At 45.3% G+C, this 27,803-nt stretch overlaps 1 protein-coding gene across 3 annotated transcripts in view; it reads left to right on the forward strand.

Moving 5' to 3' along the window:
- Window positions 1–27,803, forward strand: part of CEP128 (centrosomal protein 128) — a 532,978-nt gene that overhangs the window by 40,294 nt on the left and 464,881 nt on the right. For all 3 annotated transcript variants that reach the window (XM_033953417.1, XM_033953420.1, XM_033953419.1), the window contains 3 exons: window positions 6,620–6,746; window positions 13,080–13,201; window positions 16,603–16,694. In XM_033953417.1, the coding sequence (XP_033809308.1) occupies window positions 6,620–6,746; window positions 13,080–13,201; window positions 16,603–16,694 (341 nt within the window). The remainder of the gene's footprint in view (window positions 1–6,619; window positions 6,747–13,079; window positions 13,202–16,602; window positions 16,695–27,803) is intronic.

The following is a 27,803-nucleotide window of genomic DNA, read 5'->3' on the forward strand; positions in this document are numbered from 1 at the left end:
CCATTACGCCTCCGCGCCAACATGGGACCAGACCTCCGATCGATACTCAAAGCCCTGGGCATAGTCAGGAAGAGTTCTTCCGTACTCCTTACCAGACTTGGGTAGCATCGCAAGAATCCGCATCGCAACCCCAGTTGCGATCCACCGCTTCCAGCCCTATCCACCACTTGGGGGCCTCGGGAGACCATGCGATGCACAGACGATCCCGATCCCCGTCCCGCCACCGAGACGGGCACCGATCAAGACACTCATCCTGGCACTCTTCACGCCATTCGGAGGTGTCACCGCAGAAAAAACTGCAACGTATGGGATACTCCTCATCAGAGGTGTCCCCTCCGGAGGGACCGGAGTACGAGGAGACACCCGTACCCGATTCTCCTTGCCACTCCCCGATGTCCATGGACCCGGAGGCCTCCTCCTCCTCCAGCCCGTCCCACAGACCGACGCTGGCGGATCAATTGTCTTTCTCATCATTCCTCTGACAAATGGCGGATGATCTGGATGTGACCCTTGACACGGGCTCCCGATACTCCAAAGAGTATCTGGACACCATGCATTTACCTAACCCTCCAACGGAGTCGCTTCGGCTCCCCCTGCATAAATTGCTGGATCAGACCTTCATGCAGTGTTTCGAAACACCGTACTCCATACCGGCGATTCCCAGCAAACTCGATGCTCGATACCGCATCGTGCACCATAAAGGGTTTGAGGGCCCTCAACTCTCCCACCAATCCCTACTGGTCGAGTCCTCTCTTAAACGCTCTCATCCCTCCCAGGTCTACGCCTCGGTACCGCCGGGCCGAGAGGGGAGAACGATGGACAAATTTGGTAGAAAATTCTATCAAAACTCCATGATGGCGTCACGGGTGCTGAACTACAATTTCTTTTTCTCTTCCTATCTGGAGTTCTTCTTGCCGGTGCTCCGCAAGTTCACTCCGTTCATAGACACCCAAGCTCGATTCGAGTTCGAGGAAGTGGTAGCCTCCCTCTCCCAATTACGCCTCCAGCTGATGCAATCCTCCTTCGATGCATTCGAACTCTCGGCACGTGCTGCCGCAAGCGCGGTAGCCATGCGTCGCCTGGCATGGCTCCGTACAATCGATATGGATCCCAACCTCCAGGACAGACTCGCCAACGTACCATGTGCGGGAGCTGACCTGTTCGATGAGTCTATCGAAACTGTTACCAAGAAGCTGTCGGATCATGAAAAATCTTTTCAATCCATCCTGCGGCCCAAACCCAAACCTCAACAGTCTCGACCTTCCAGGCCACCCCTGATTTACCAGCGGCGTTACATGCCCAGACAAACGCCTGCTGCGAGACAACCTGCGAAGAGACAACCTCCCCAGAAGTCTCAGCAAAAACCTCAGCCACCGGCTGCACCTAAGGTTCCCCAGCCCTTTTGACTCCCCTCCCGGGAGCATAACCGACACCGTTCTGCACTCAGCCTCTCCCATAGGGGGCCACCTCCACCTTTTTTACCATCGATGGGAGGCCATAACCACGGACCTATGGGTCCTTACCATCATAAGAGAAGGATACTCTCTTCAATTCCATCGGGTCCCCCCGGACCATCCTCCAAGAGAGTATCCTTCAAGCTCGACGCAGACCGCCCTTCTTCTTCAGGAAGTCCAAACCTTACTTCAGCTTCGGGCTGTCGAGCCGGTCCCGTCAGACCAATTGAACCGAGGGTTTTACTCCCGGTACTTCCTCGTCCCGAAGAAAACGGGCGACCTGCGACCCATTTTAGACCTTCGGGCCCTCAACAAGTTTCTGGTCAAAGAGAAGTTTCGCATGTTGACTTTGGCTTCTCTATACCCCCTCCTCGAGCAGAACGACTGGTTATGCTCCCTGGATCTCAAGGAGGCCTACACTCACATCCCCATTCACCCGGCCTCCCGAAAGTTCCTCAGATTTCGGGTGGGAAATCTGCACCTACAGTATCGAGTGCTACCATTCGGCCTATCTTCGTCCCCCAGAGTCTTCACAAAGTGCCTGGTGGTAGTGGCCGCGGCACTCCGGGACAGGGGTCTACAGGTGTTCCCATACCTCGACGACTGGCTCATCAAGGCCCCGTCAGCCCCAGAGGTCACTTCGGCGACCTTGGCTACAACCTACTTCCTCCAGAATTTGGGCTTCGAGATCAACTTTTCCAAGTCTCATCTACAACCCACCCAGTCCCTCCCCTTCATCGGAGCGGTCCTGGACACCACCCGACTCCGAGCATTCCTGCCTCTGCAACGCATGGAGTCTCTTCTTCATCTCTGCCAGTCGGTGTCTTCTCGCCAAACCCTACCGGCGAGACAACTGATGGTGCTCCTGGGCCATATGGCCTCCACAGTACATGTGACACCCTTTGCCAGACTCCATCTCAGGATCCCCCAGTGGACCCTGGCATCACAGTGGAATCAGACGTCCGATCCACTATCCAAACACATCTTAGTCACACCTGCTCCTCGGCAGTCTCTACTTTGGTGGATGACCTCTTCGAATCTATCCAGAGGTTTGCTGATGCACTCTCCCCCCCATCAGAAAGTTCTCACAACCGATTCGTCGAATTATGCATGGGGGGCCCACCTGGATGGTCTCCGCACCCAAGGATTCTGGACCAGTGCGGAAAGACTACACCAAATCAATCTACTGGAACTCAGAGCCATCTTCAATGCGCTCCAAGCTTTCCAACACCTACTTCACGACATGGTGATCCTCATTCGCACAGACAATCAGGCCGCCATGTATTATATCAACAAGCAAGGAGGCACGGGCTCGGCCCTCCTTTGCCAGGAAGCTCTACGAGTCTGGGACTGGGCGGTGCGCCACAACGCCTTCCTCAGAGCAGTCTACATTCAGGGGGAGAACAACGTCTTAGCAGACAAACTGAGTCGTCTACTACAACCGCACGAATGGACTCTCCATTCCAGCCCCCTTCACCAAATCTTCACACAGTGGGGGACGCCTCAGATAGACCTCTTTGCGGCTCCCCACAACTCCAAACTGCCTCAGTTTTGCTCCAGGATCTACACCCCTCATCGCCTCGAGGCAGATGCTTTTCTACTGAACTGGGGGAAACGATTTCTATATGCGTTCCCACCATTCCCGCTGATCCAGAAGACTCTGGTCAAGCTGAAACTCGAACAGGCCACCATGATTCTAATAGCTCCTCGGTGGCCCAGACAACCTTGGTTCTCCCTCCTACTTCAACTCAGCAGCAGGGAACCAGTACCACTTCCAGTGTTTCCTTCACTACTTACTCAACATCAAGGATCACTGCTTCATCCCAACCTGCAGTCTCTCCACCTGACAGCTTGGTTCCTCTCAACGTAACCCCTCACCAATTCTCTCAAGAAGTGAGGGAGGTCTTGGAAGCTTCCAGGAAGCCCGCCACTCGACAATGCTACTCCCAGAAATGGACTAGATTCTCCTCATGGTGTGTTTCTAAATCAAAGGAACCTCAGCGAGCTTCCTTATCCTCCGTGCTGGACTATCTCCTACACCTATCTCAATCCGGGCTCAAGTCTACATCCATACGAGTCCACCTGAGCGCTATTGCGGCGTTCCACCAGCCCCTACAAGGGAAACCCCTCTCGGCCCATCCGGTGGTCGCCAGATTTATGAAAGGACTCTTCCATGTTAACCCTCCTCTCAAACCACCCCCAGTAGTTTGGGACCTCAATGTAGTCCTTTCCCGTCTCATGAAGCCCCCGTTTGAACCACTCAACAGGGCCCCTCTTAAGTATCTCACCTGGAAAGTGCTTTTCCTGGTAGCCCTTACGTCCGCTCGCAGAGTCAGCGAACTCCAGGCATTGATGGCGGATCCACCATTCACAGTATTCCATCATGACAAGGTGGTCCTCCGCACTCACCCGAAATTCCTGCCTAAGGTGGTCTCAGAATTTCATCTCAACCAATCCATTGTACTTCCAGTATTCTTCCCTAAGCCCCATTCTCACCACGGAGAATCGGCCCTTCACACTCTAGACTGTAAACGTGCGTTGGCTTTCTACCTGGATCGCACCAAGCCACACAGAACCACTCCTCAACTTTTTGTCTCCTTCGACCCTAATAAGTTGGGAAGACCCGTATCAAAGCGCACCATCTCTAATTGGATGGCGGCTTGTATCTCTTTCTGCTATGCCCAGGCTGGATTATCACTTCCTTGTAAGGTCACAGCCCATAAGGTCAGAGCAATGGCAGCCTCAGTAGCATTCCTCAGATCAACACCAATCGAGGAAATTTGTAAGGCTGCCACCTGGTCCTCGGTTCACACATTCACCTCACATTATTGTCTGGATACTCTCTCCAGACGGGATGGACAGTTTGGCCAAACAGTATTGAAAAATTTATTCTCTTAAGTCGCCAACTCCCCCTCCATCCCACTGAGGTTAGCTTGGAGGTCACCCACTAGTGAGAATACCTGCCTGCTTGTCCTGGGATAAAGCAATGTTACTTACCGTAACAGTTGTTATCCAGGGACAGCAGGCAGCTATTCTCACGTCCCACCCACCTCCCCTGGGTTGGCTTCTCAGGCTAGCTACCTGAACTGAGGAGACACGCCCGGACCTCCGGGCGGGAAGGCACCGGCGCATGCGCGGTGCGGGCATCTAGAAACTTTTAAGTTTCTACAAGCAACACGTGCTTGTGAGACGTCCGTACCGGGGCTCTGTCTGATGACATCACCCACTAGTGAGAATAGCTGCCTGCTGTCCCTGGATAACAACTGTTACGGTAAGTAACATTGCTATCTATGTAATGTCATGGGAAATACACATGTGAATGCAGGTACATCCAATGGACATGGCCATTTTAGGATAAAATGTTAAAAACATATAGTGACTTTTTCAGGGCTTTGAGCATGCAAGTGCTGGTTTTACAAAAGTGGAAGTCCAGGAGGAGCCAGTGAAGGAGAGATGTGAAGAAAGAAAACTACGCCTTTTTAATAATTTTAGTCACCAGCAACTAACTAACACGCCTGCCTCACAGCAAGTGTAAATACTGTTGTGCGGTGCGGAAACCAGTGGCTTTGGTCTTAGTGCACCTCAGTGATATTCTGTAATATCACATGAATACTATCTTTCTTAACTAGCCATTTACATGCAAAAAAAATATGATCACGTCACCCCCCCTGTTAATTAAATCTCATTGGCTCCCGGTAAGCCACTGCATTACTTTTAAATTATTACTCTTAGTTTTTAAAGCCATAAATTTTAATGAGCCACAATTTATCAATAGGTGGCTAATTCCCTACAACATTACACGATCTCTCCGCTCAACCTCCTCTAACCTTCTTTCGGTTCCCTCGTGGAAAGTTATAGGTATCAGACGACACGACATGTTTTCGATTATGGCCCCTCAGTCATGGAATCTCTTACCTCAATATATTAGAGAGTTAAAAGATTTAGCCATATTTAAAAAAACACTAAAAACATTTTTTTTTTAAGATGCTTACGATTCTTAATATTTTAATAATTATTTTTTAACTGATAAACTTAGGTTTCCCTCCTATGTGTTCTTCCCTTTTATGTTTTACTCTCTTTCCTGTCTAAACATTGTAATTTCCCCCCTATTTGTCCTCACCATTCTTGTATGTTTTCACCCATAACTAATATTTTTTTATATGTATGTATTTTTGTATGATAATTTTTATCGCATAACAAAAGTTAGTTTATATGTTGACACCAGTGTTTTATTTGTATTTTTTGTGGTATTGTACATCGCCTAGTAATTTAAAATAGGCGATTCATTAAGAACAAATAAACTTGAACTTGAACTTATTACATGCCACTATTCTACTTTACGGAGAGGGTAGTGGATGCCTGGAATGCGCTCCCGAGGGAGGTGGTGGAGAGTAAAACGGCGACTGAGTTCAAAGAAGCATGGGATGAACACAGAAGATTTAGAATCAGAAAATAATATTAAATATTGAACTAGGCCAGTTACTGGGCAGACTTGCACGGTCTGTGTCTGTGCATGGCCGTTTGGAGGAGGATGGGCAGGGGAGGGCTTCAATGGCTGGGAGGGTGTAGATGGGCTGGAGTAAGTCTTAACAGAGATTTCGGCAGTTGGAACCCAAGCACAGTACCGGGTAAAGCTTTGGATTCTCGCCCAGAAATAGCTAAGAAGAAAAAAAAAAAAAATTAAATTGAATCAGGTTGGACAGACTGGATGGACCATTCGGGTCTTTATCTGCCGTCATCTACTATGTTACTATGTTAATTAAAACACACAGAAGCCCTGCAGAACTTCTAAAAGGGCTTCCATAGTGTCTTTGTACGTGTACATTAAGTTGGAATAAAGTCACTTGCTCTCCATCAGTCTCATAGGAACAGTGGAGTCATTAACTTGCCACTTTGTTAATGGGATTTGACCAGCTTACCTGGATTTTAAAATCAAGGGGAGGTTGTAAGTAAAGGGGCACAGCTTCAGTGTTCTGGATTATATCCATAGAAAGAGAAGAACTGAAAAAGAGTCATTTTCTTCAACAGAGCTGAGAAGCCTAGATAGGAGACGAGACATCCAGTTAGGGATGGGGAGCAGAGCATGACTTTTGTACATCTTGAAAAGGATGTTCAGGTGTTAACTGCTGTTTTTGTTTTGTGCTTTCTTCCCAATTTTCATGCAGCTGAAAGACACCTTGGAACAGTCCATTGACCAACTGAGGAGCCAACGTTTGTCCCGTGATTCTGAAATGAGAAGTGGGTCTTTATCAAGTCTATATGCAAGTGACCTGGAAGGTGGGCCAGCCACAGGTGATTGAGGGCCTTGAGTTCTCCTGCCACTTAGGGAATCAAATTACAGAAAACACATGTGAACCGCAGCTTCAGCGAATGAATCAAATGACACAAGAGAGGACATGCTTCTCGCTTACAGCAAAACAGGATGAGCTTCGAATATTTCTTGGGATTGTAATGTCATGCAAAAACCCGAAGGAACGGCACAGTTTAGGGGGTGAAGAACTTTTGTGCATGAAAGAGGAGCAGGACTTGGGTGTGATAGTATGTGATGATCTAAAGTTGGCCAAACAGGTTGAAAAGCGATGGTGAAAGCTAGAAGGATGCTAGGGTGCATAGGGTGAGCTAAAGCCAGTAGGAAAAAGGAGGTGTTTGATGCCCCTGCTTAAGATTCTGGTGAGATGCCTTTTAGAATATTGTGTACAATTCTGGAGACCACACCTTCAAAATGATATAAAAAGGATGGAGTTCCAGAGGTGGGTGATCTTCATCGTAAGGCATATAGGGACAGACTTAAATATTTCAATATATATACTTTGAAGGAAAGAAGAGAGAGGGGAGATTTTAAGTTCTTGTAAACCGTGTCGAGCTCCATTCTCATGGAGATGATGCGGCATATAAACTTAAGGTTTAGATTAGATTAGATAAATATGATAAACACATTAGCATGACTTCAGAAAAAAACTCAAAACTCACTTATTCCACGGACAGAACACTTAACACACCCTCACACCTCTTCAACTCCCACCAATACACGTGAACCCCTTCCTTCCCTTTTATCGTACCCTCCAATCATATTAACTTTAATGACCGGTATATTCCTGAAAATAAAATATTACCTTCCTATTGTACATTCTTGTATATTCCTATATATTCCTGTACATTCTTGTATATTCCTTGTACATTCTTGTATATTCCTATCGACTTCAATGACCACGACACTCCTAAAATGTTAATTCCAATGATCTCATCGTTTGCAATCTTAATTAATTGCTATGAACCGCCTAGAACTCTCTGGGTATGGCGGTATACAAAATAAAGTTATTATTATTATTACATTTAGGGTTCCTTTTATCAAGGCGCACTACGGGGGTTAGCGTGTCGGACATTTCATCATGCGCTAACCCCCGCGGCAAGCCTAAAAACTAATGCCTCGTCAATGGAGGCATTAGCGACTAGCCCGGCAGGCGGTTGAACGTGCGGTATTCCGCGCATTAACCACCTACCGCACCTTGATAGAAAGAGCCCTTAAACTACAAAAATTTTTCAAAAAATGTTACCAGCCAACGGTGGAGCTGCCCTCAGAGAACATAACATAACTTTATTCTTGTATACAATCAAAGAATTACAATATACAAATTATAAAAGTACAACATATTGCTCAAGAAAAGACATAATAAAATTATTAGATTTAGTGTAACTTGTGTTTAGGAGATAAATCTATCAAACAATGCAGTTTTAATTTCTTTCCTAAAAGCGCCGTAGGTCGGCCTAGCTCCATTAATGTGGTTACCTAACGAAGACTGCTGTTTACTTGCTTGATACATGAAAGTCCTATCCAAAAAGGATTTGTATTTATAGCCAGTAATGCTTGGGTATGCAAATAGATTATCCTCGTAGGACTATATAGGACGAAATGAGATAAAAGATAGGTAAGAGCTAGTCCCCAAACCGGCTTAAAACAAACGCAAGAAATCTTAAATATTATTCGTGCCTCCATTGGCAACCATTTAATGATAAAGCGTAGAAAAAGCCTCGAGCAATTTATAAACGAGGTAGCAATCCACACAGACTTTTAGCCACTCTGCTATTATCATAGGCTATTTATTATCTGTTACTATTTATATTTATTTGTGAGACACATTTAAATACCTATGTGACATAAATGGATATGAGGCCAGTCTCTTTCAATTGAAAGGAAACTTCAGGATGAGAGTGCTAAGGAAATACATTTTTTTACAGAAAGAGTGGTAGATGCGTGGAATAGTCTCCCGGTAGAGATAGTGGAGACAAAGACTGTCTGAGGAGATAGTAGATGCTGCGGATGGGCAGACTGGAAGGGCCATTTCGCCTTTATCTGCCATCATGTCACTATGTTTCTATAACCACAAAGCTCTATGACATCACAATGCAGGTATAAAGAGCCTTAGCCTATAGGAAGAGGAGATGCAAATGTTAAGAGCCTTAGCCAACAGGGAGAGGGGATGCTGCGGATGGGCAGACTGGATGGGCCATTTGGCCTTTATCTGCGTTCATGTTTCTATGTTATTTAATGTTTATTCTTGGCAAATACACTGGGCCCAATTATTGAAAAGGATTTTACCAGAAAGAAGATGCTTCTTCCTGGTTAAATCTTGTTAAGTGTCTCAAGAGGGGCTATTCTGCAGCAGAACCACTGTATCCGGTGAAGAGAAGGAAAATAAGAGGGAAAAATTATAAACTGGGGAGACTGATTCTAAATTCCATGAGGAGGAGAGGACGCTGCCTCGGAGCAGATACCTTAGACCAACGTATTCCAACCCTATTCTGGATGCACATCAACCAGTCTGGTTTTCAGGATATTACATTACATTACATTAGTGATTTCTATTCCGCCATTACCTTGCGGTTCAAGGTGGATTACATTCAAACTAAAAACAAGAATTACATTCAAATTAAAAGGAATAGAATAAGTGATGACATAGAATTTTTTAAGGTAATAAACATTGGATAAAGAGTTACCAAAGGGAAGTGGAGGTCTTTAGGAGATAAGAATAGGGTGAAATTATGGGTTTTAGATAACGTTTGATAGATAAAAGAGTATTAGAGAGATCTATAATGATATCTATAATGAATATGCATGAATTACATTTGCATATAGTGGGGTCTCTAGTATAAGCACGTCTCTCATGTAAATTCATTGTGGATAGCTAAAAAGTGTGATTGCTTTGGGTTGAGAAGTCCTATCAAACCTGCTGCAGACTGGGACCTTTCACATTGTTTGAATGGAGCAATATAGGTAGTAGTTGGGGTGGAGGTTACAGGTTATCCATCAACCTGCAAAACAACCAGTGTGACAGGGTGGGATCTCCCTCCATTTCTTTCTCTCTCTCTCATTGCCCTCTATCCTGCCCTCGTTCTCCTCTCCACTTCAGCCAAACAGACCTTTTTCATTTAATGGCAGTAGATACTCCATCCCGTCTTTTCTCTGGGTCTCGAGCTTTAGGTCCATCTACCCGTGAGGACTCTCTGGCAGTTGCATCACCTGAACTCCCTCTCTCCCTTTCTTTTTGCCTTTACAAACTGGACTGACTTGAGTCTGCTTCTATTATACAAAAAACCCTCTGTCCTTCAGGCGTCCCCTCTCCTCACTATCGCTTTGGGAGCTGTAACCTAGGACTGTGCCTCACAACCCAGCCAGCCAGTCGGATTTTCAGAATAGTGATAAAGAAAATGCGCAAGATAAATTTGCATACTAAGGAGGTGCTTTCAAGCAAATCTACCTTATGCATCTTCATTGTGGATATCTTGAAAGACTGTCTGGATGTGCCCAGAGTATCGCGTTGAGATCCAGTGACCTTGGGAGTTCAATCGTTAGTTTTACTGGGTTCAGCCTGGGATAGGCAAAAAAGGATCTTTGGTGCTGGGGAGGGGGAGTAAAACCTGGGATAAGCAGAGCCACACATAAATACCAGCCACAACTGGGTACTTGTTAGAATGAAGGTGAAGTGTTAGGGGAAGGAGGGAAAATAAAGAGAACTGAGCCAAACTGTGGAGCAGATCTCGATGTGTGGTGGAAATACCAAATGGGCCTTTCATCTTCTGAGGTATGCACTAGAGAATGACACGGTGAAAAAATTGGTCCCCGTCACCGCCCCGTCCCCGTCTCACCATCCTCTGCACCGCCCCGTCACCGCCATTCCCTTCACCGCCCCGTCACCGCCACTGCCACCCCATTCACCGCCCCGTCACCGCCACTGCAACCCCATTCACCGCCCCGTCACCGTCACCGCTGCATACATAAAAGCCTCAAACGGGTACGATTTTATATATTTTTCTTTATTTACGTATAAAGGAAACATTCTTTAAAACTTTAAAACTTAGTTAAATATTAGTTAATAACTATACAAAAACAAACACGACATGTACTTTTAATGCTTACAATGTTAGCCTACATGGTAAGTAGACGCGGCCGCTGTACCTAATCGCGGCAAAGATCTCCCTGCCGTGATTAGCATAGTGACCACGGCTACGGCTGCAAGTCTCCCCTCCCCCCAGCGATCACGACAGGAGGGCACCCAACCCCTCCTGTATGCTTCTCCTCTGATCCTCCTTCCCTCAACCAAGCATCTCTCTCTCTCCCTCCATGAGTCCAACTTTTCACTCTCTGCGCTCTCCCCCTTCCCCAGTGTAACATTTCTCCTTCCCTCCTTTCTGTCCTCCCCATCCATCTTGCCCTCTCCATGAGTCCAACACTTTCTGCCTCCTGCACACTTTCTCTCTCTGTCCTTGCCTCTTCCCTCAGTGGTATCCCTCCTTCGCACCCCACAACCCAACATGCTCTCTCCCCATGCACAATCTCACCTTCCCCTCCAGTGTGTAGCACCTTTCCTTTCCCTCCTTTTCTGCCAGGTTCAGCAGTACCTCTTCTCCCTTCCTTTTACTTCCCCCTTGTCCAGCAGTACCCCTTCTCCCTTCCCTGTTCCCATTGTCCAGCAGTACCCCTTCCCTCCTGTCCAACAGTATCCTTTCTCCCTTCCTTCTTCCCCTCCTCCCCTTGTCCAGCAGTACCTGGTGTACACTGGGCAGGAAGAGAAGCTCCGGCATCAGCGTCAGCTGACTAGCAACTTCCTGCAGCTGCATCTTTTGCTGGGACTCCTGTCTTCGTGTATCCGGCAGATATGTGAAGGCAGGTGTCCCATACGATGGGGGGTTGCTAGTCAGCTGACGCCGGAGATTCTCTTCTTTCCCAGTGTGCAAGATTGCGCCAGCGTCAGCTGATTTGCAACTGCCTGCTGCCGTCGCGTATGCCGGGACTTCTGCCTTCGCGTATCCGGCAGATACACATAGGCAGGAGTCCCAGCATACGCGACGGCAGCAGGCAGTTGCTCAGATTTCGGGATCAGGTTGCCCAGTTGCAGTTGCCCAGATTGCGAGTTCGGGTACTAGACTGTGTATTCCTGTAGACCCCCCCCAACGGCCCTCCCGACAATCGCAGCAGAAGGGTACCCAACCCCTCCTGCTGGACCCCCCCCCCCAATGAACCCTCCCACCCCGGAACCCCCTTAGTCTTACTTTCCAAGTTGGACCGGACGGCTCCTCACACGTATGGCCAGCAGGCTTGCCTCCGTCCAAATGAGGCGGGCCCGCCCCTACCCTGCCCAACCCACAGGATCCTAGGGCCTGATTGGTCTAGGCACCTAAAGCCACTCCCGCTATAGGAGGGGCCTTAGGTGCTTGGGCCAATCAGGCCCTAGGATCCTGTGGGTTAGGCAGGGGAGGGGAGGGGCGGGCCCGCCTCATTTGGACGGAGGCGGGCCTGCTGGCCAGACGAGCGAGGAGCTGTCCGGTCCAACTTGGAAAGTAAGACTAAGGGTGGTGTTTCGGGATGGCGGGGTTTGTTGGGGGAGGGTCCGGCAGGAGGGGTTGGGCACCCTCCTATTGGCGATATAGGGGGCCGTTGGGGGGGGCCGGCAGGAGGGGTTGGGCACCCTCCTATCAGTGATCATAGGGGGGCTGTTGGAGAGCTGGCAGGAGGGGTTGGATATCCTCCTGCCGCGATCGTTGGGGAGGGCTGGTTCTGTCGGCATGAAGGGCTGAGCACCTTCCTGCCGGCGATCGTCGGGGGGGGGGGGGGGCGGGTTCTATTGGCAGGAAGGGTTGATCTGACAAATGCAAGTTGGATCGAGAGTAAATGCGGCAACGTGCGAGTTGGATCGAAAGTTGGAGGAGACAGACAACATGGCGGAGACATCTAACACCCGGTCACGAACACGGTGAAACACAGGTAAATAGCGGTTCCTAGAAGGGGGGACATTGGCCTGCGGGGACAAATCTATTCACCGTTTTTGCGGGCGGTGAAAGGATTTGTCCCCGCGTCTGCGGCGATTTGCTAATGAGGTCACCATAACCCGCAGCCAAACCGCAGCCACGCAGCGGTTCGCTGCGGGGATCGCTCCCCGTGTCATTCTCTAGTATGCACCTTCCCTGTACACAGCCTTTTAATTTAAGATATTTGAGTCAAGGAGCTGCAATTAATAGATAGCCTCGGCTCTTGCTCTGAGAGATGAGTTAGCACTCTATTGATTCTGCCACCCTCTTCTATGTCAGAGTGTCTCACACGGTCGCATTGTTATTTGTTTCCCTATTAAGAGAGCCACCGTTTCCAGCCTACCTCCCCACTCAGGGACTACGGGGACTCGCTGGGAACCAGGCGCCGGAGGTCCAGGTCCGCCAGTGTCCGGTTTGTTGGCAGCAGCGATAATCCTGATCAGGTATGCAAAATCCCACAACACATTGTTGAAAGGTCTGGTTGAAGGATAGTAAATCTTTAAGCTCACACTCGTTCGGATGAGTCTCTGTGAGGAGGGACAGTCTGACCCAGTTCTGGGATTTACTAGCACCTCCTGTATGTCCTAAGTTGCAATTACAAGTTTGTGTACATACAAGGAATAATTTTATAAAGCATTTTGCACCTGTACATGATACGTAGTAACATAGTAGATGACGGCAGATAAAGACCCGAATGGTCCAACCAGTCTGCCCAACCTGATTCAATTCAATTTTTTTTTTTTTCTTCTTAGCTATTTCTGGGCAAGAATCCAAAGCTGTGCCCGGTTTTCTGCTTAGGTTCCAACTATTGAAGTCTCTGTCAAAGCTCACTCCAGCCCATCTATACCCTCCCAGCCATTAAAGCCCTCCCCAGCCCATCAACTGAATGGCCATATTCAGACACAGACCGTGCAGGTCTGCCCAGTACTGGCCTTAGTTCTTCAAAACAGGGCTCTCGTGAAATTGCATGGTTTAATATGCATGTGTGAAGAGCAGTTCTAAGATTTATGTACCCAGCACACAAGTAAAGGGGCCCTTTATTCAGCTGGTGGCAATTGGCATTTTGCTGACCACCGTCTGAATTAAATCTGGAAATCCAGTGCTGGGCCAGATCCAGGCATTGGCATTGAATTTCTGGATTTGCAGAGCTGGCTAATGCATGGATGGTTAAGTGTAATAGTCAGTATAAAGATAGCCCTGTCTCTTATGTGGTTAACCTGGCTGGTGAGGTTATGAATGCCAGCACTTAACCGGCCAAGTGCTGACTCCACTCTGGATAACCCCCAAAACAGCTGGTTTTCAGTTCAGCATTAGCCAGTTATTTTCAGTGACATTAATCTGTTAAGTGCTGCTGGAAATTAGCAGTTAGCCCCAAACAAGTGACCTAACTGGCCAGGATCCATTTCTGTCCAATTAAATCACTTTGACCTGTAGACTTGAATATTTCTAATACCAACATATGCACACGTATGTGTACAAATGCATGCATTTATGCCAGCTTGCCATCTAAATAGTATCCTGTAAAAAAACCATTTAACTTACATAGTACACATTTGTAGGAAGGGTATACCTGGGGCGGAGAATGGGCAGGACATAGATGGAGCTCTCACGTGTGTAACATAGGGAATGTTGCTTTGTTTAGGTGCAGCTCTGTAGCTGGGTAAGAACATGTACCTAATGCTACCAGGTTACCCTAGAATTCTGGGTTGTGATATAGACCAGGCCAGTGGTCTCCAACCTTTTCCATGTAAAGGGCTGCAAAGTGGGCACAAGAAAGGTCTGGGGGGCCACCAAAAGATTTTGGGCCTATAAATGTAATTTTAAATCCTAATTTTGATTTGACTAGCATACCGCCATCCAAGAGTGCAGCATCATGCAGGTAAGCGCAAGTGAGGAGGGTGCGCACAACACAGCCTCTATTGTCCATTGCTGTCTTCAGCCCACCTTGGTGCAAAGGACCACAGACCTTTTCTCTAATGTTCAAATCTATCAAGCCAATATTAAAGTTATTAAGATTTTTGGAGCTGATCTGGAGCAGAGGTAGATTTTGCCACTACTGTAGGTAGAGAAAAGGCCCCGAGAAGCTCCGCTAGATCATGTGTGATTGCGGGTCACATTGACATGCATGCACAAAGAGAGGCAGATCAATCAGTATTTGCGTGTATATATGAGCATGCATGTCAGTGTGACCATTTGGCCACATATGACCCAGATGAGCTTCATAGGTCCTTTTCTCTACACACAGTAGCAGCAGACGTTGCTGGATAAGAGGGCCACTTTGGGGGCCTATTTGGCCCTGCAGCCACATGTTGGAGACCACTCGAACTGGCCCCTATCTGCATCCTTGAGGCACCTAGTTATAGGGTTTCGCGCACAGGGTATGTACATTTTTTTTTATTTCAGAGCTAGCACAGGAGATCCTTAACTATGGGAAATAAGGGGTGAAGCCTGGTATAAGCATAGAGGATCTTTAACTGTGGGGGAAATGAGGGATAAAACCTGAGCTAAGCGCAGGATCCTTAGCTCTGGGGAGTGAGGGCTAAAGCCTAGGAAATGAGCGTGTGAGGGGTAAAGCCTGGGATAAGGGCAGCCGATCCTTAGTGCTGGGGTAGAGAGGAGATGAAGCCTGGATAAGCACAGAGGGCCCTTTGCTGGGGGGAGTGAAGGGTCAGATGTGAGATAACCATAGAAGATCCTTAGTTGGGAGGAGGAAAAGTGTGAGGAGCAGCCTTGAACAAAGAGACGAGAACCAGGGAAGCCAGGTTAAATTAAATCCCAAAATATATACCTGCTTTTTTTCTTTTATCACAGTATAACAAGTGATTTCAAATCCAGGGCCAAGCATTACATTTAAACAAGGAGGTAAAAAGCCTCAGAATGATCCCCGTCCTCGGTCAAAATAAATCTTGCTGAAAGACTAGAAAGGGTAGATACCTCACCGACTTCTAAAAAAAAACCTCCTCGTGACTCAGGACGCACTCAGGACCTCCTTGCCCTCAGAACGCCTTACACAGTTCTCATACCGAGAACCTAATTCTTGAAATAGTGAGAACTACACTGTCCAGTTCAAAAGATAAGTAGTTGCTGCCTAAGTTATTCATTATGGTTGAATCAATAAAGTATAGAACTGTGCTTTATTTAAAGTCTGTATCTAACTACCATCACCATTGAGATTTAAAGCATATAATAAGCACACGAGGAGGTTTTTTTTAGAAGCCGGTGAGGTATCTACTCTTTCTAGTCCTTCAGCAAGATTTACTGTGACTGAGGGACGGGGATCTGAAGCTTTTTACCTCCTTGTTTAAATGTAATGCTTGACACTGGATTTGAAATAACTAGTTATACTATGATAAAAAGAAAGAAGCAGATACAAAACTTTGGTTGTAAGCCCTCCAGGGATGGGAGAATTCCTACTGTACCAGAATTTAACCTGTCATGAGCTACTATTGTAAAAGGTTTGCGCCAAATCCAAGGTGAAGCAGTTGGGCAGATACTAGATCAGGGGTGGGCAACTCCAGTCCTCGAGGGCGGGAATCCAGTTGGGCTTTCAGGATTTCCCCAATGAATATGCATTGAAAGCACTGCATGCAAATAGATCTCATGCATATCCATTGGGGAAATCCTGAAAACCTGACTGGATTCCGGCCCTTGAGGACTGGAGTCGCCCACCCCTGTACTAGATGGACATTCTGGTCATTGTATGCAATGAGATTCTTGGTGTCTGCCTTTGTTTGAGCGGTTGCCTGGACTGCAGGCACAGTGAAATAGATTTTTGTTCAGCCTCTCTATTTGCGTGCAGTGAATCCCTTACCTCGAGGGCTGATTTATGCTCTGTCTTTTCTAGCTTCATTTGTTACACCAGTCCCTTCGAGACCTGAGCAGCGATCAGCTTCGGATGGGAGATGACATCAACAGGGAGGTTGCCAGAAGAAATCGGTATGATTATACTTCATTTTCATGGGGGAGGACTGAAGGGATACGTTTTAGGGAGAATGAAGTCAGCATTTGTGGAACTTTATGGAAGCACACAAGCAAACCAGGACCATTGGCCTGGCCTCTGAGAAGCGTGTACAGTATAAGGCAGGGTTTCTCAACTCGGCTTGCCAGTCAGGTTTTCAGGATATTCACAACGAATATGCATAAACTTGATTTGCATACATTGCTTCCATTATATGCAAATTTCTCCCATGCATATTCATCGCGGATATCCTGAAAACCTGACTGGCAAGGGGGTCCTCCAGGACCGAGTTGAGAAACACTGGTATATGAGACAATATCTGGTTAGAGCTCAGAGGCAGAATTGCGTTCAGGTAGATAACACTTGGTCAGAGTAGACATAAGTTGTACATGTTGCCTAGTGGACTCTATTTTGGTAGCTTTATTTATTTAAAATATTTTATTATCTACCTAAAGCCTAGGCGGCTTCTAATGAAACACTCAGCATCTTTAAAACTTACAGACATATTTTAAAAACATACAGGCATATAAAAAATAGACCATTCCATCACTAAACCGATGTCCAGGCTGAAACGAAATCATAATTACAAAAGCATCCTATTTCAAATTTGAATGCCTGGACCAAAAAAAAAAAAAAAGGATTTTTATTTATTATTTATCTATTTTATTTATTTATTTTTGTTTGTTTAATTCTTTATTGATTTTCAAATTTTGACAGTGCAATACAACTATATTAAACATGAGAATTCTACATAACGCACTTAAAATACACAAAATTAATCCATTACCAATCCTCCCTTGCTCACATAACTGTTACACTGCATATGCATATATTATTTCAATATTATAGATGAATACCTTTAGAAATCCCAAATACCTTCCCCTCCCCATCGGATGTGTAAGGAATCTGTAAAAAAGGAGATACCTGATATTCATTGCAATTCAACATATGCAGTCAATGGGCTCCACACCTTATTGAATATCATACTAGACCCCAAACACTCCATATTCATTCTCTCATATTTATACGTGGAACAAATATTTGCCCACCAAAATGTGTAATTCAGTCTGTCGTAACTCTTCCAATTCCGCGTAATCATCTGGATGGCTATTCCGGTCATAATCAAGAAGAGCCAGCTTTTATATCTATCTAAAGAAGGCTTAATATGCAATATTGTATCACAAATTATGGCTTTGTAGGTTAACGGGATTGATGACTCAAGAATAATATTTGTATGTCCCCAAATTGACTTCCAGAAATGAAGTATCATTGGACAATAATACAAAAGATGATCCAAGGTCCCTATATCAATATGACAATGCCAGCATCTATTAGACTTAGAACTATCTGCCTTATTCAAACGAACTGGGGTCCAAAAAATCCTATGTAATAAGAATAACCAAGTTTGTCTCATAGATGCTGACGCTGTACATCGTAATCTCCAAGTCCAAATTCGTGGCCATCGAGATGCAGAAATATACTGCTTAATCTCAATGCTCCAAATATCTCTCAGACTATTCTTTGGTCCTGAAATTAATTTATACCACCTGGCGGCCTGATGTCCTAACAAATCTGTCTGGTAGCATAGGATCTGCAAGCTATAATAAGTTTTTAAGTTATTTCATTCAGGGAACCCACTCCGAATGGCCTGCTTCAACTGCAACCACCTGTAATTTTGAGACTTTAAGAGACCAAACACTTGTTGCAGTCGTGAAAAATCAAGCAGTTTTCCATTAGATACGACATCATCCAATGTACGAATGCCTGCCTGCATCCAATTCTTCCAAGCGATCTCAGCACCGCCTATTTGAATCTTGGAGTTCATCCATAAGGACTGAAAAGTAGAATTCATTATCGGAATATCTGTTAATTTATCAATAAGTTTATTTGTTTTCCATGTGTCCAATATTATAATGTTGTCCTTAGCATATCTAGGTATTCTGATACTTAATACATGAGATAGTTGCATAAGGGATATTTTATTTATTTCTAAGATTTCTAGACCACCTAAAACCTAAGGGGCTCATAATCGAAAGAGAAAAACGTCTTTTTGTTAACCAGCCAGATATTAACTTGATGGTTGGTATATCAAAATTAATAAAACTTGAAACTTGAACTTGAAAAACGTCCAAAAACCGGCCTAAGTCGGCACTTGGACGAACATTTGCCAAATACATCCAAGTGCCGATACTAAAAACGGGTTTTGGACGTATTTCTAAACGACCTAGGCCTTCATAGTGCCGCTGAATGACCAAAGCTAAATGGGGCGTTTCGGGAGGAGTGTCGAGGGCGGGAGTTGGGCGGGATGTGGGCCGGCTTAGACTTAGTCGTACAGCATGTATAACCGAAAGTTATACAGGCTGGGATCGACGGAACTTGGACGTTGTGAGTTAGACCATGTAAAACATGGTGTAAGTCACAAAAACCCACCTAAAGTCACCAGATAAGCACTGCAAACACATAACACAGACTCCCACACACTACCCCAGTGATCACCTACCCCCCCACCCACATAAAAATCATAATCACACCTTTAAAATTCAGCCTCCAGACCATCATCACCTGGCCGCCTAGTTGTCCAGCACAGAGGCAGCTTAAGTCACCTTGGGGGTGGGTTAGGGAGCCATAGAGAGGAGGACCCATGCCCATAAGCCCCTGTAATCACTGCATTGATAATAAAACATGTGCACTCCCCTATACATGTAGAAAAGGCCTTAATAAACTTGCATACTTATATGTACACCGCTGGGGTTGGAGGGAGGGCAGCCCTGCTCCATTTAGTGTAGAAAGACATGTCTAGAGTGGAGGTCTGCACGGGAACGGGGATCGCGGTAATCCCGCAGGTCCCGTGGGGGTCCTGCAGGAACCCCCCAACCCACGGGGACCCCCCTCTGGCCCACGGGACTCTCACGGGGACCCCCCTCTTGCCCACGGGACTCCCACGGGGATGGAAGGCTTTGGAAGCAGGGTTCGTCCATATAATATAATGGACACGTCAGCCTTAGTAAAAGAGGGGGTTTATAAGTTAATTACCTGAACAGAAAACAAAAAAAGGGTCCCACCAAAGAGATTCCATGAGGAAAACAGCAGCGCAAACACAAAAGAAACTGTGGAACTGATGATCCTGTCAGAAGTAATTGCTGCTTTTTATGGGGACGGGCGGGGATGGGTGGGGACGGAGAGGATCCTAATGGGGACGGGTGGGGATGGAGAGGATCCTGGCGGGGTACGGGCGGGGATGGGTGGGATTTCTGTCCCCGTGCAACTCTCTAGTCTAGAGTGCATGTACAGATCTACAGATGAAAGCGTGTGCATCAGCAATTGCATGCTTTTGGGGCTAGATCTGGGAGTCTCTTGCTTATAAAAAAAAAATAGACACCTTTTTGGACTTGTCACATAGGTGACCTGTTATAATATGAAGCCCATACTGTCCTGTTGAAAATGAACTCGCCAAAACCACACATACATACACAGCTGCTGTTTCATCCACACAAAATGTTTGAGAAAATATATGTCCGACTTTTGAAAATCCAAGAGTGTTAGTGCTTAAGTCCGAACCCAGCTTCAGGTTCATCTTTAGAAATGCCGATGCTTTTGTGGGAAAGAGGCACGTGAAATGGCATTTATATGCATACTTGACTGTGTGTTCCCCAGACAATTTTATAGCCCTCAATTTCTGTGCATAAAACCGGCTTTTAAAAGTTCCCCTGCTGGAGGTGGTAGTTTTATAACGACATGCCTATAAAAATGTCCAAAAATATACTTATGTGGCTTTTTTTTATAGAAATGCACTGATGCTTCAAATATATGAGTGTAACCTGAGGGGACCTCCGTGTTTTTATAGTGTAACATAGTAAATGATGGCAGATAAAGACCCGAATGGTCCATCCAGTCTTCCCAACCAGTCATGCTCCATAAATTAATCATTTAGTTTAAATGGTCCTTTTTCTTAGATATTTCTGGGCCAGAAACCCAAAGCCCTGCCCAGAGGTGTGCTTAGGTTCTATTCACTGGAGTCTCCATCGAAGCCCTCCCCAGCCCGTCCTCAACTGCGTGTCCACATACGGGACACAGGCCATACAAGTCTGCCCAGTACTGGCCTTAGTTCCTTCAATGCAAATGTGCTTACTTTGCAATTCCACTTAGTCTCTGCCTTCAAGAATGCCTAAGAATATATTGTGGAAAAGTAGGTGCTACCATGCTTCATTCAACTCACTTATACCTAATACAATAAAAATATTGGGAGTCACATTGGACACACACCTGACAATGGTCGAACACACGAACATAGTGGTAAAAAAATGTTTCCTGATATTATGGAAATTAAAGACCATCAAAAAATACTTTGACCCATTATCGTTCAGATTACTAGTGCAATCACTAGTGCTTTCTACTCTGGACTACTGCAACATTGTCTATATGGGTATACCCCAAAAAACAGTGAGGAAACTTAGAATTATTCAGAACACAGTGGTCCGCTTGATATTTAGATTAAAAAAAGAGCGACCATGTCACCCCCCTACTACAAACTACTGCACTGGCTGTCAGTCGAGGCACAAATAATTTTCAAGTTCTCCTGCATATGTTTTCAAACTAGTTTGGGGACTAACTCCTACGTATTTGCTCTCTCACTTCATATTCTACAGCCCTATAAGACAAACCAGAAACCGCTATCTTTTTGCACACCCAAACATTACCAATTGTAAATACAAAACCTTTCTGGATAGAACCTTCCCGTACCAAGCAAACAACATTGGCTAGACAACTACATTAATAAAGCTAGACTGACATACAACGCTTTTAGAAAACTCATAAAAACTGCCTTATTCGACAAATATATCACCTAAACAAAATCTTCAACGAACACTTCTTTCTTTTCTCGTTCCCAATATACCCCCTCTGAAATCCTAATCAAACTGTATTTTGCAATTCGGGACATTTCTTCTAATATACCCCCCCTGAAAAATTCTTAAACTGTATATTGTAATTTTCGCTGTATTTTTTGTATTTCGCAACCTCTCTCAAACAGGTCCTCTCGGAAATTTCTTAGCATACTGTACATTTTATATTTTCGCATTCTCAAAGTTGATGTACTCTGTATTTCCTCTGACTATCTGCATATTGTAACTCGCTGAATGTCCAGCTCTCTTGAATGTAAACCGCCTAGAAGTCGCAAGATTGTGGCGGTATAGAAAAATAAAGTTATTATTATTATTACAGCACAGTTTTAAAATCACTGTTTCGTGCTTTACACTTGGAAAATGATTTATAAAATTACTCCATATGTGGGTGATTTTCAGATAGCCCATGTACTTTTTTTTTTGTACTTCTTTTTTATTAAGAAACATCCAACAGCATGAGCAATGAATCAAAAGCTTTATAAAGAGAACAAGAAGAGAGATAAATGCAGCCCGATGTGCAGAAAAGCACAGAGACATTAAAGTAGCATTATCCAGCAGTATTAAAAAAAGAGTGAGAACAAGGACATCCCCAAATTATTTTTGTTTTCATAACAGACCAACACTATGTCTGTAGTCTTGCCGCGTCTATGTAGAAAGAACCGACGCTCTTCCTGAAGAAAGCCACAGCATGATGGCTGAAACGTCAGTTCTTTGCACTGCTTCAAAAAGCACATTAAAAATGCATCAGTTTTTAAAAGGAGGGCTGTTTTATACGTATAAACCCAGTTGTGATTTAATTCTCTTTTTGAATGTTTTCTTCTCTTATTATCCACCAGACCATCCCAGACGAATTGGGTATTCTCCTCTTCTAGCAGATGGAGACAGAGAACAAACTCGGGTGAGTCCTGGCCTACTCTGTATAAGGTAGTGACCAGCCAGTAGTTCCTTAGTTTTTCTCTGTCTCCAGCAGATGGTAGATGAGCATTTAGTGAAGTGTTGGATTGATTGTAGGACTATAATCCTGGGACCAATTGAACTGGCTACCTGCTAGCAAAAGGGAGGGGTTCTCATGTCCTATTGAACTCTGCCTCCAATCCACAGGAAGATACTGGGAGTAGTTAAGGTCGTTTTCTCACTCCTGGCTCCAACTTCATCTTCAAGTTGCATTTGTGTTATATGATGCTTCCAAACCCTTCCCTCCCTCCGCCTTATATTTTTCCGAAGGTCTTTGGGGACACACAAAAAAAAAAGATAAAGGGGAAGTGGGTAAGAGGCAATGATGTCATTCTAGAGGAGAAGAGGTGTGGCCCAAGGGGAATGCTGCAGAATGACCCTGTGGTTTGATTTGTGTCATGCAGATGGGAAGCTGGGAGATGTGAGCGCTGTGGAGTGCAGTGGTTTTGTCAGCAAAAAGGGGTGACAGGTCAAAAGCGCACGCCGACAAAGGCGCGCCGAGACAACTGAGCGCAAGGCGGAAGCCCGCGCCGAAGAAAAACAGTGTTTTAAGGGGCTCCGACGGGGGGTGGGGGGAACCCCCCCACTTTACTGAATACAAATCGCGCTGGCGTTGTGGGGAGTTTGGGGGTTGTAACCCCCCACATTATACTGAAAACTTCACTTTTTCCCTAAAAAACAGGGAAAACCTGAAGTTTCCCGTATAATGAGGGGAGTTACAACCCCCCAAACTCCCCACAATGCCGGCACAATCTGTATTCAGTAAAGTGGGGGGGGAGGGGTTCTCCACGAACACCCCCCGTCGGAGCCCCTGTTTTTCTTCAGCGCGGGCTTCCGCCTTGCGCTCAGTTGTCTCGGCGCGCCTTTGTCGGCGCGCGCTTTTGTCTATAAACCGCAAAAAGGAGATCCTGCAGGTTGATACCAGTGAGGTGTTTTGAGCAGTGTTGGAAGCAGCACTTATTTATTTGATACTAGCTGATTTCCTGGTATTGCCCAGGTATTTATTTATTCTAATCTTCTATTAGACAGGAAAAGGAATAAAATTGGCCTCATGCTGATGTACTCTCTCTGAAGCTCTAGATGTAGCAGCTCTCTCTTTCATATCCTGTAGTCGGGCATAAGAACATAAAAATTGCCGCTGCTGGGTCAGACCAGTGGTCAATTGCGCCCAGCAGTCCGCTCATGCAGTGGCCCCCAGGTCAAAGACCAGTGCCCTAACCGAGACCAACCTACCTGCGTTCGTTATGGTTCAGCAGGAACTTGTCCAACCTTGTCTTGAATTCCTGGAGGGTGTTTTCCCCTATAACAGCCTCCGGAAGAGCGTTCCAGTTCTCTACCACTCTCTGGGTGAAGAAGAACTTCCTTACGTTTGTACAGAATCTACCCCCTTTTAACTTTAGAGAGTGCCCTCTCGTTCTCTCTACCTTGGAGAGGGTGAACAGTCTGTCTTTATCTACTAAGTCTATTCCCTTCATTACCATGAATGTTTCGATCATGTCCCCTCTGAGTCTCCTCTTTTCAAGGGAGAAGAGGCTCAGTTTCTCCAATCTCTCACTGTACGGCAACTCTTCCAGCCCCTTAACCATTTGTCGCTCTTCTCTGGACCCTTTCAAGTAATACCGTGTCCTTCTTCATGTACGGTGACCAGTGCTGGACGCAGTATTCCAGGTGAGGGCACGCCATGGCCTGGTACAGCGGCATGATAACCTTCTCCGATCTGTTCGTGATCCCCTTCTTAATCATTTCTAGCATTCTGTTTACCCTTTTCACTGCCGCCGCTCATTGCACAGACGGCTTCATCGACTTGTTGACCAGTACTCCCAAGTCTCTTTCCTGGGGGGGTCTCTCCAAGTACCGCCCCGGACATCTTGTATTCGTGTATGGGATTTTTGATACCGACATGCATTACCTTACACTTATCCACGTTGAACCTCATTTACCATGTCGCTGCCCATGGCTGTTTGTGAAGCTCTAGATGTAACAGCTCTGTCATGCAGCGTCACAAGTCTTGTATTCCTCTGCTCGTGATTTTTCTTGTGTACGCTGGTGTTTCATTTTTTTAGCCTTTGATTGCACTTGGCCAATTGCCTTACATTTCCTTGGAGGCATTGTTACAACTGCACTTCCTTGTGACATCATTCCCAAAGTTTCACACAATTGGTCAGTATATAACATCTATATAAAACACATCACACATGTCACCCCCTTCCCACCCCCACAGTATTTTTCCCCAGATAATAAATGATATGTATACCAAGTTTGGTTGAAATATGTACGTGCGTTTTAGAGTTATGCTGGAGCATGCATACAAAAATTCAAAAATATCACTCCAAAACAAAAGCACCACACAAGCCAAGAAAGTTTTTTGCTTATGATGCTTTGGTGAAAGAGTGTGGGTCCACCTCTCCATTTGTCTGAGGCTTTTCTTTCGCTTAAGTAATAAGCTAGCTTTCTTGGCTTGTGTGGTGCTTTTGTTTTGGAGTGATATTTTTGAATTTTTGTATTGTACTTCAATCCATTCCTCCCTGTTTTTTGTGGGAACATACATACATACATACATCTACCTGATTCTATATATATAGATATCACCAATTAATCAATCAATATATGAGCCTGATTTTTTAGCAGTCATTGTCTGAGGCAAACATGCAGTCATTGTGGGCTCACTGAAGCACAGTCATATGAACATAAGAGATGCCGCTGCTGGGTGGTCCATCATGCCCAGCCGTCTGCTCACGCGGCAGCCCTTTCGGTCAAAGCAGATCTTGCTGTGATAGCATGTGGGAGGGTAATAGTCACGGGTCTAATGTGCTGATTAAGTAAGGAGAGAAGACTCCAAGGAAATGACCTCCCAGATAGTTTAAAGTTTCAAGTTTAATGTGTTTTTTGATTAATCGCTTAATCATATTTCTAAGCGATGAACAGTTTAAAATTGCAATTAATGGGAGACAATACAATACAAAATTATATATAATGACATTAGGGATTAAAAGTTTAACTTAACAAACTCATATACACAAGGAAAGAGGGGAGGTGAAATACAAAATCAATATAGAAAAGTAGAACAAAAAGGGAAAAGTACAAAAAGGGAAACAAATAAAAGGTATAATATGATACAGTAAAAATAATTTACATATCCTTGGAGGCATTGTTACATCAATGAAAGTACAACTGCAGAAACCCAAGAAAGATGTGTTTCAGATTTCACAGTCAAGACTCTTTAGCCTCCTTTGGTCCCCCATATTGGCTCTAGAGAGAGTTGTGGAGGGGCTGTTTAGTCTTCAGCCAGGGTCAAGGGAGATATTTTCACCTGAATTTCTGCTCTTAATGCACAAGGCTTTCTTTAATGTGCCAGTCAGGGGCTTCTTTGGACATGGCCTTAGAGTGTCCTGTCTCACCAAGTCTGATTAAGAGAGTCCATATGGATGTGCAAGATGACTTGGAAGTATAGCGAACCTGGTTGGTATGTACCCGTCACGAGCTCTCTAGTCTAGGTTACGTGAGAATATAAGAATAGCCATGCTGGGTCAGATCAAGGGTCCATCTAGCCCAACAGGGGCCATTCTGGGTCGCAAGTACCTGGCAGAATCTCAGATAGTAGCAAATTTCCATGTTACTGATCTAAGGGATAAGTAGTGGCTTTCCCCTGTCTATCTTAATAGCAGATTAAGGACTGTTCCTCCAGGAATTTGTCTAAACCTTTTTTAAATCCAGATACACTAACTGCTCTTACCACATCCTCCAGCAACAAGTTCAAGAGCTTCACTGTTCCTTGAGTGAAAAAATTATTTTCTTCTGTTTTTTGAAAAAGGAATTGCCCATCAGAGATGGGGAAGAGCTACCCTCAAGAATAGTGTAGGCCTTTAAAGCTCTTAGCAGATCAGAGGATCCAGTGAAGAAGGTGGAAGCCTAAGGTGAACCTGTACAGAAGGTCCATGTAAGCCTGCAAATTCTTTCCCAGTTCATCAGATTGGAGCTCTAATTCCAACAAAGTGGGATCCTATGTGATCATTCTCAGAATCAGCAGGGTAATGAAGAATCTGCATCCTCTGGCGCTGGATAAAAAGGAGAAGTTAAAATTGCTCAAGGAGAGCGATTTGGTTACAGTGATGACCAAGAAGACTATTTTTCTGGTGGAAGAGGGCATGACGCTTTAGGACCTTCAAGGTCAGACAGTTCAGGCGCTATTGAAGCCAGTCTTTGAAGTATTTGCTTTGGGTTTGTAGACAGTGATTTTTAGTGGATACTTCTACCACCCTTTCTGTAAAAAAGTATTTCATTAGATTACTCCTGAAGCTATCACCTCTTAACTTCATCCTATGCCGTCTCATTCTGGAGTTTTACTTCATTTGAAAAAGACTCACATCCTGTACATTAATGCCACAGAGATAACATCTCTATTATATCTACTCTCTCTCCAGGGGTCTATAAGTATTGAGGTCTGTAAGTCTGTCCCATTTGCTTTATAGCAAATAGAGAATGACACGATGACAAAATTCATCACCATTCCCGTCCCCGCGGATAACCGCAGGAAATAATCCTATGTCATTTTCTAGTGTCTGTTTCAACCTCAGTCCTTCTATACCAGCATTCTTCAAAGCAAAGCTTGCGGGTCAGTGATTGTGGCCATTCATACTCTGATTCTTATGGGAGCCAAGGATAATGAAGCCATTGTGACATCACTGATGTGATTGGCTCTTAGGCACTGGTGGAATGAGGCCTGATGACATCACAATATCTGCTCTGGATACCAGAGACTGTCATTCTGTAGTGTCTGTTTCAACCTCAGTCCTTCTACACCAGCATTCTTCAAAGCAAAGCTTGCGGGTCAGTGGTTGTGGCCATTCATACTCTGATTCTTATGGGAGCCAAGGATAATGAAGCCATTGTGACATCACTGATGTGATTGGCTCTTAGGCACTGGTGGAATGAGGCATTATGACATCACAATATCTGCTCTGGATACCAGAGACTGTCATTCTGTAGTGTCTGTTTCAACCTCAGTCCTTCTACACCAGCATTCTTCAAAGCAAAGCTTGCGGGTCAGTTGTTGTGGCCATTCATACTCTGATTCTTATGTGAGCCAAGGATAATGAAGCCATTGTGACATCACTGATGTGATTGGTTCTTAGGCACTGGTGGAATGAGGCATTATGACATCACAATATCTGCTCTGGATACCAGAGACTGTCATTCTGTAGTGTCTGTTTCAACCTCGGTCCTTCTACACCA

The sequence above is a fragment of the Geotrypetes seraphini genome, chromosome 7 (assembly GCF_902459505.1).
Source record: "Geotrypetes seraphini chromosome 7, aGeoSer1.1, whole genome shotgun sequence".
Lineage (NCBI taxonomy): Eukaryota > Metazoa > Chordata > Amphibia > Gymnophiona > Dermophiidae > Geotrypetes > Geotrypetes seraphini.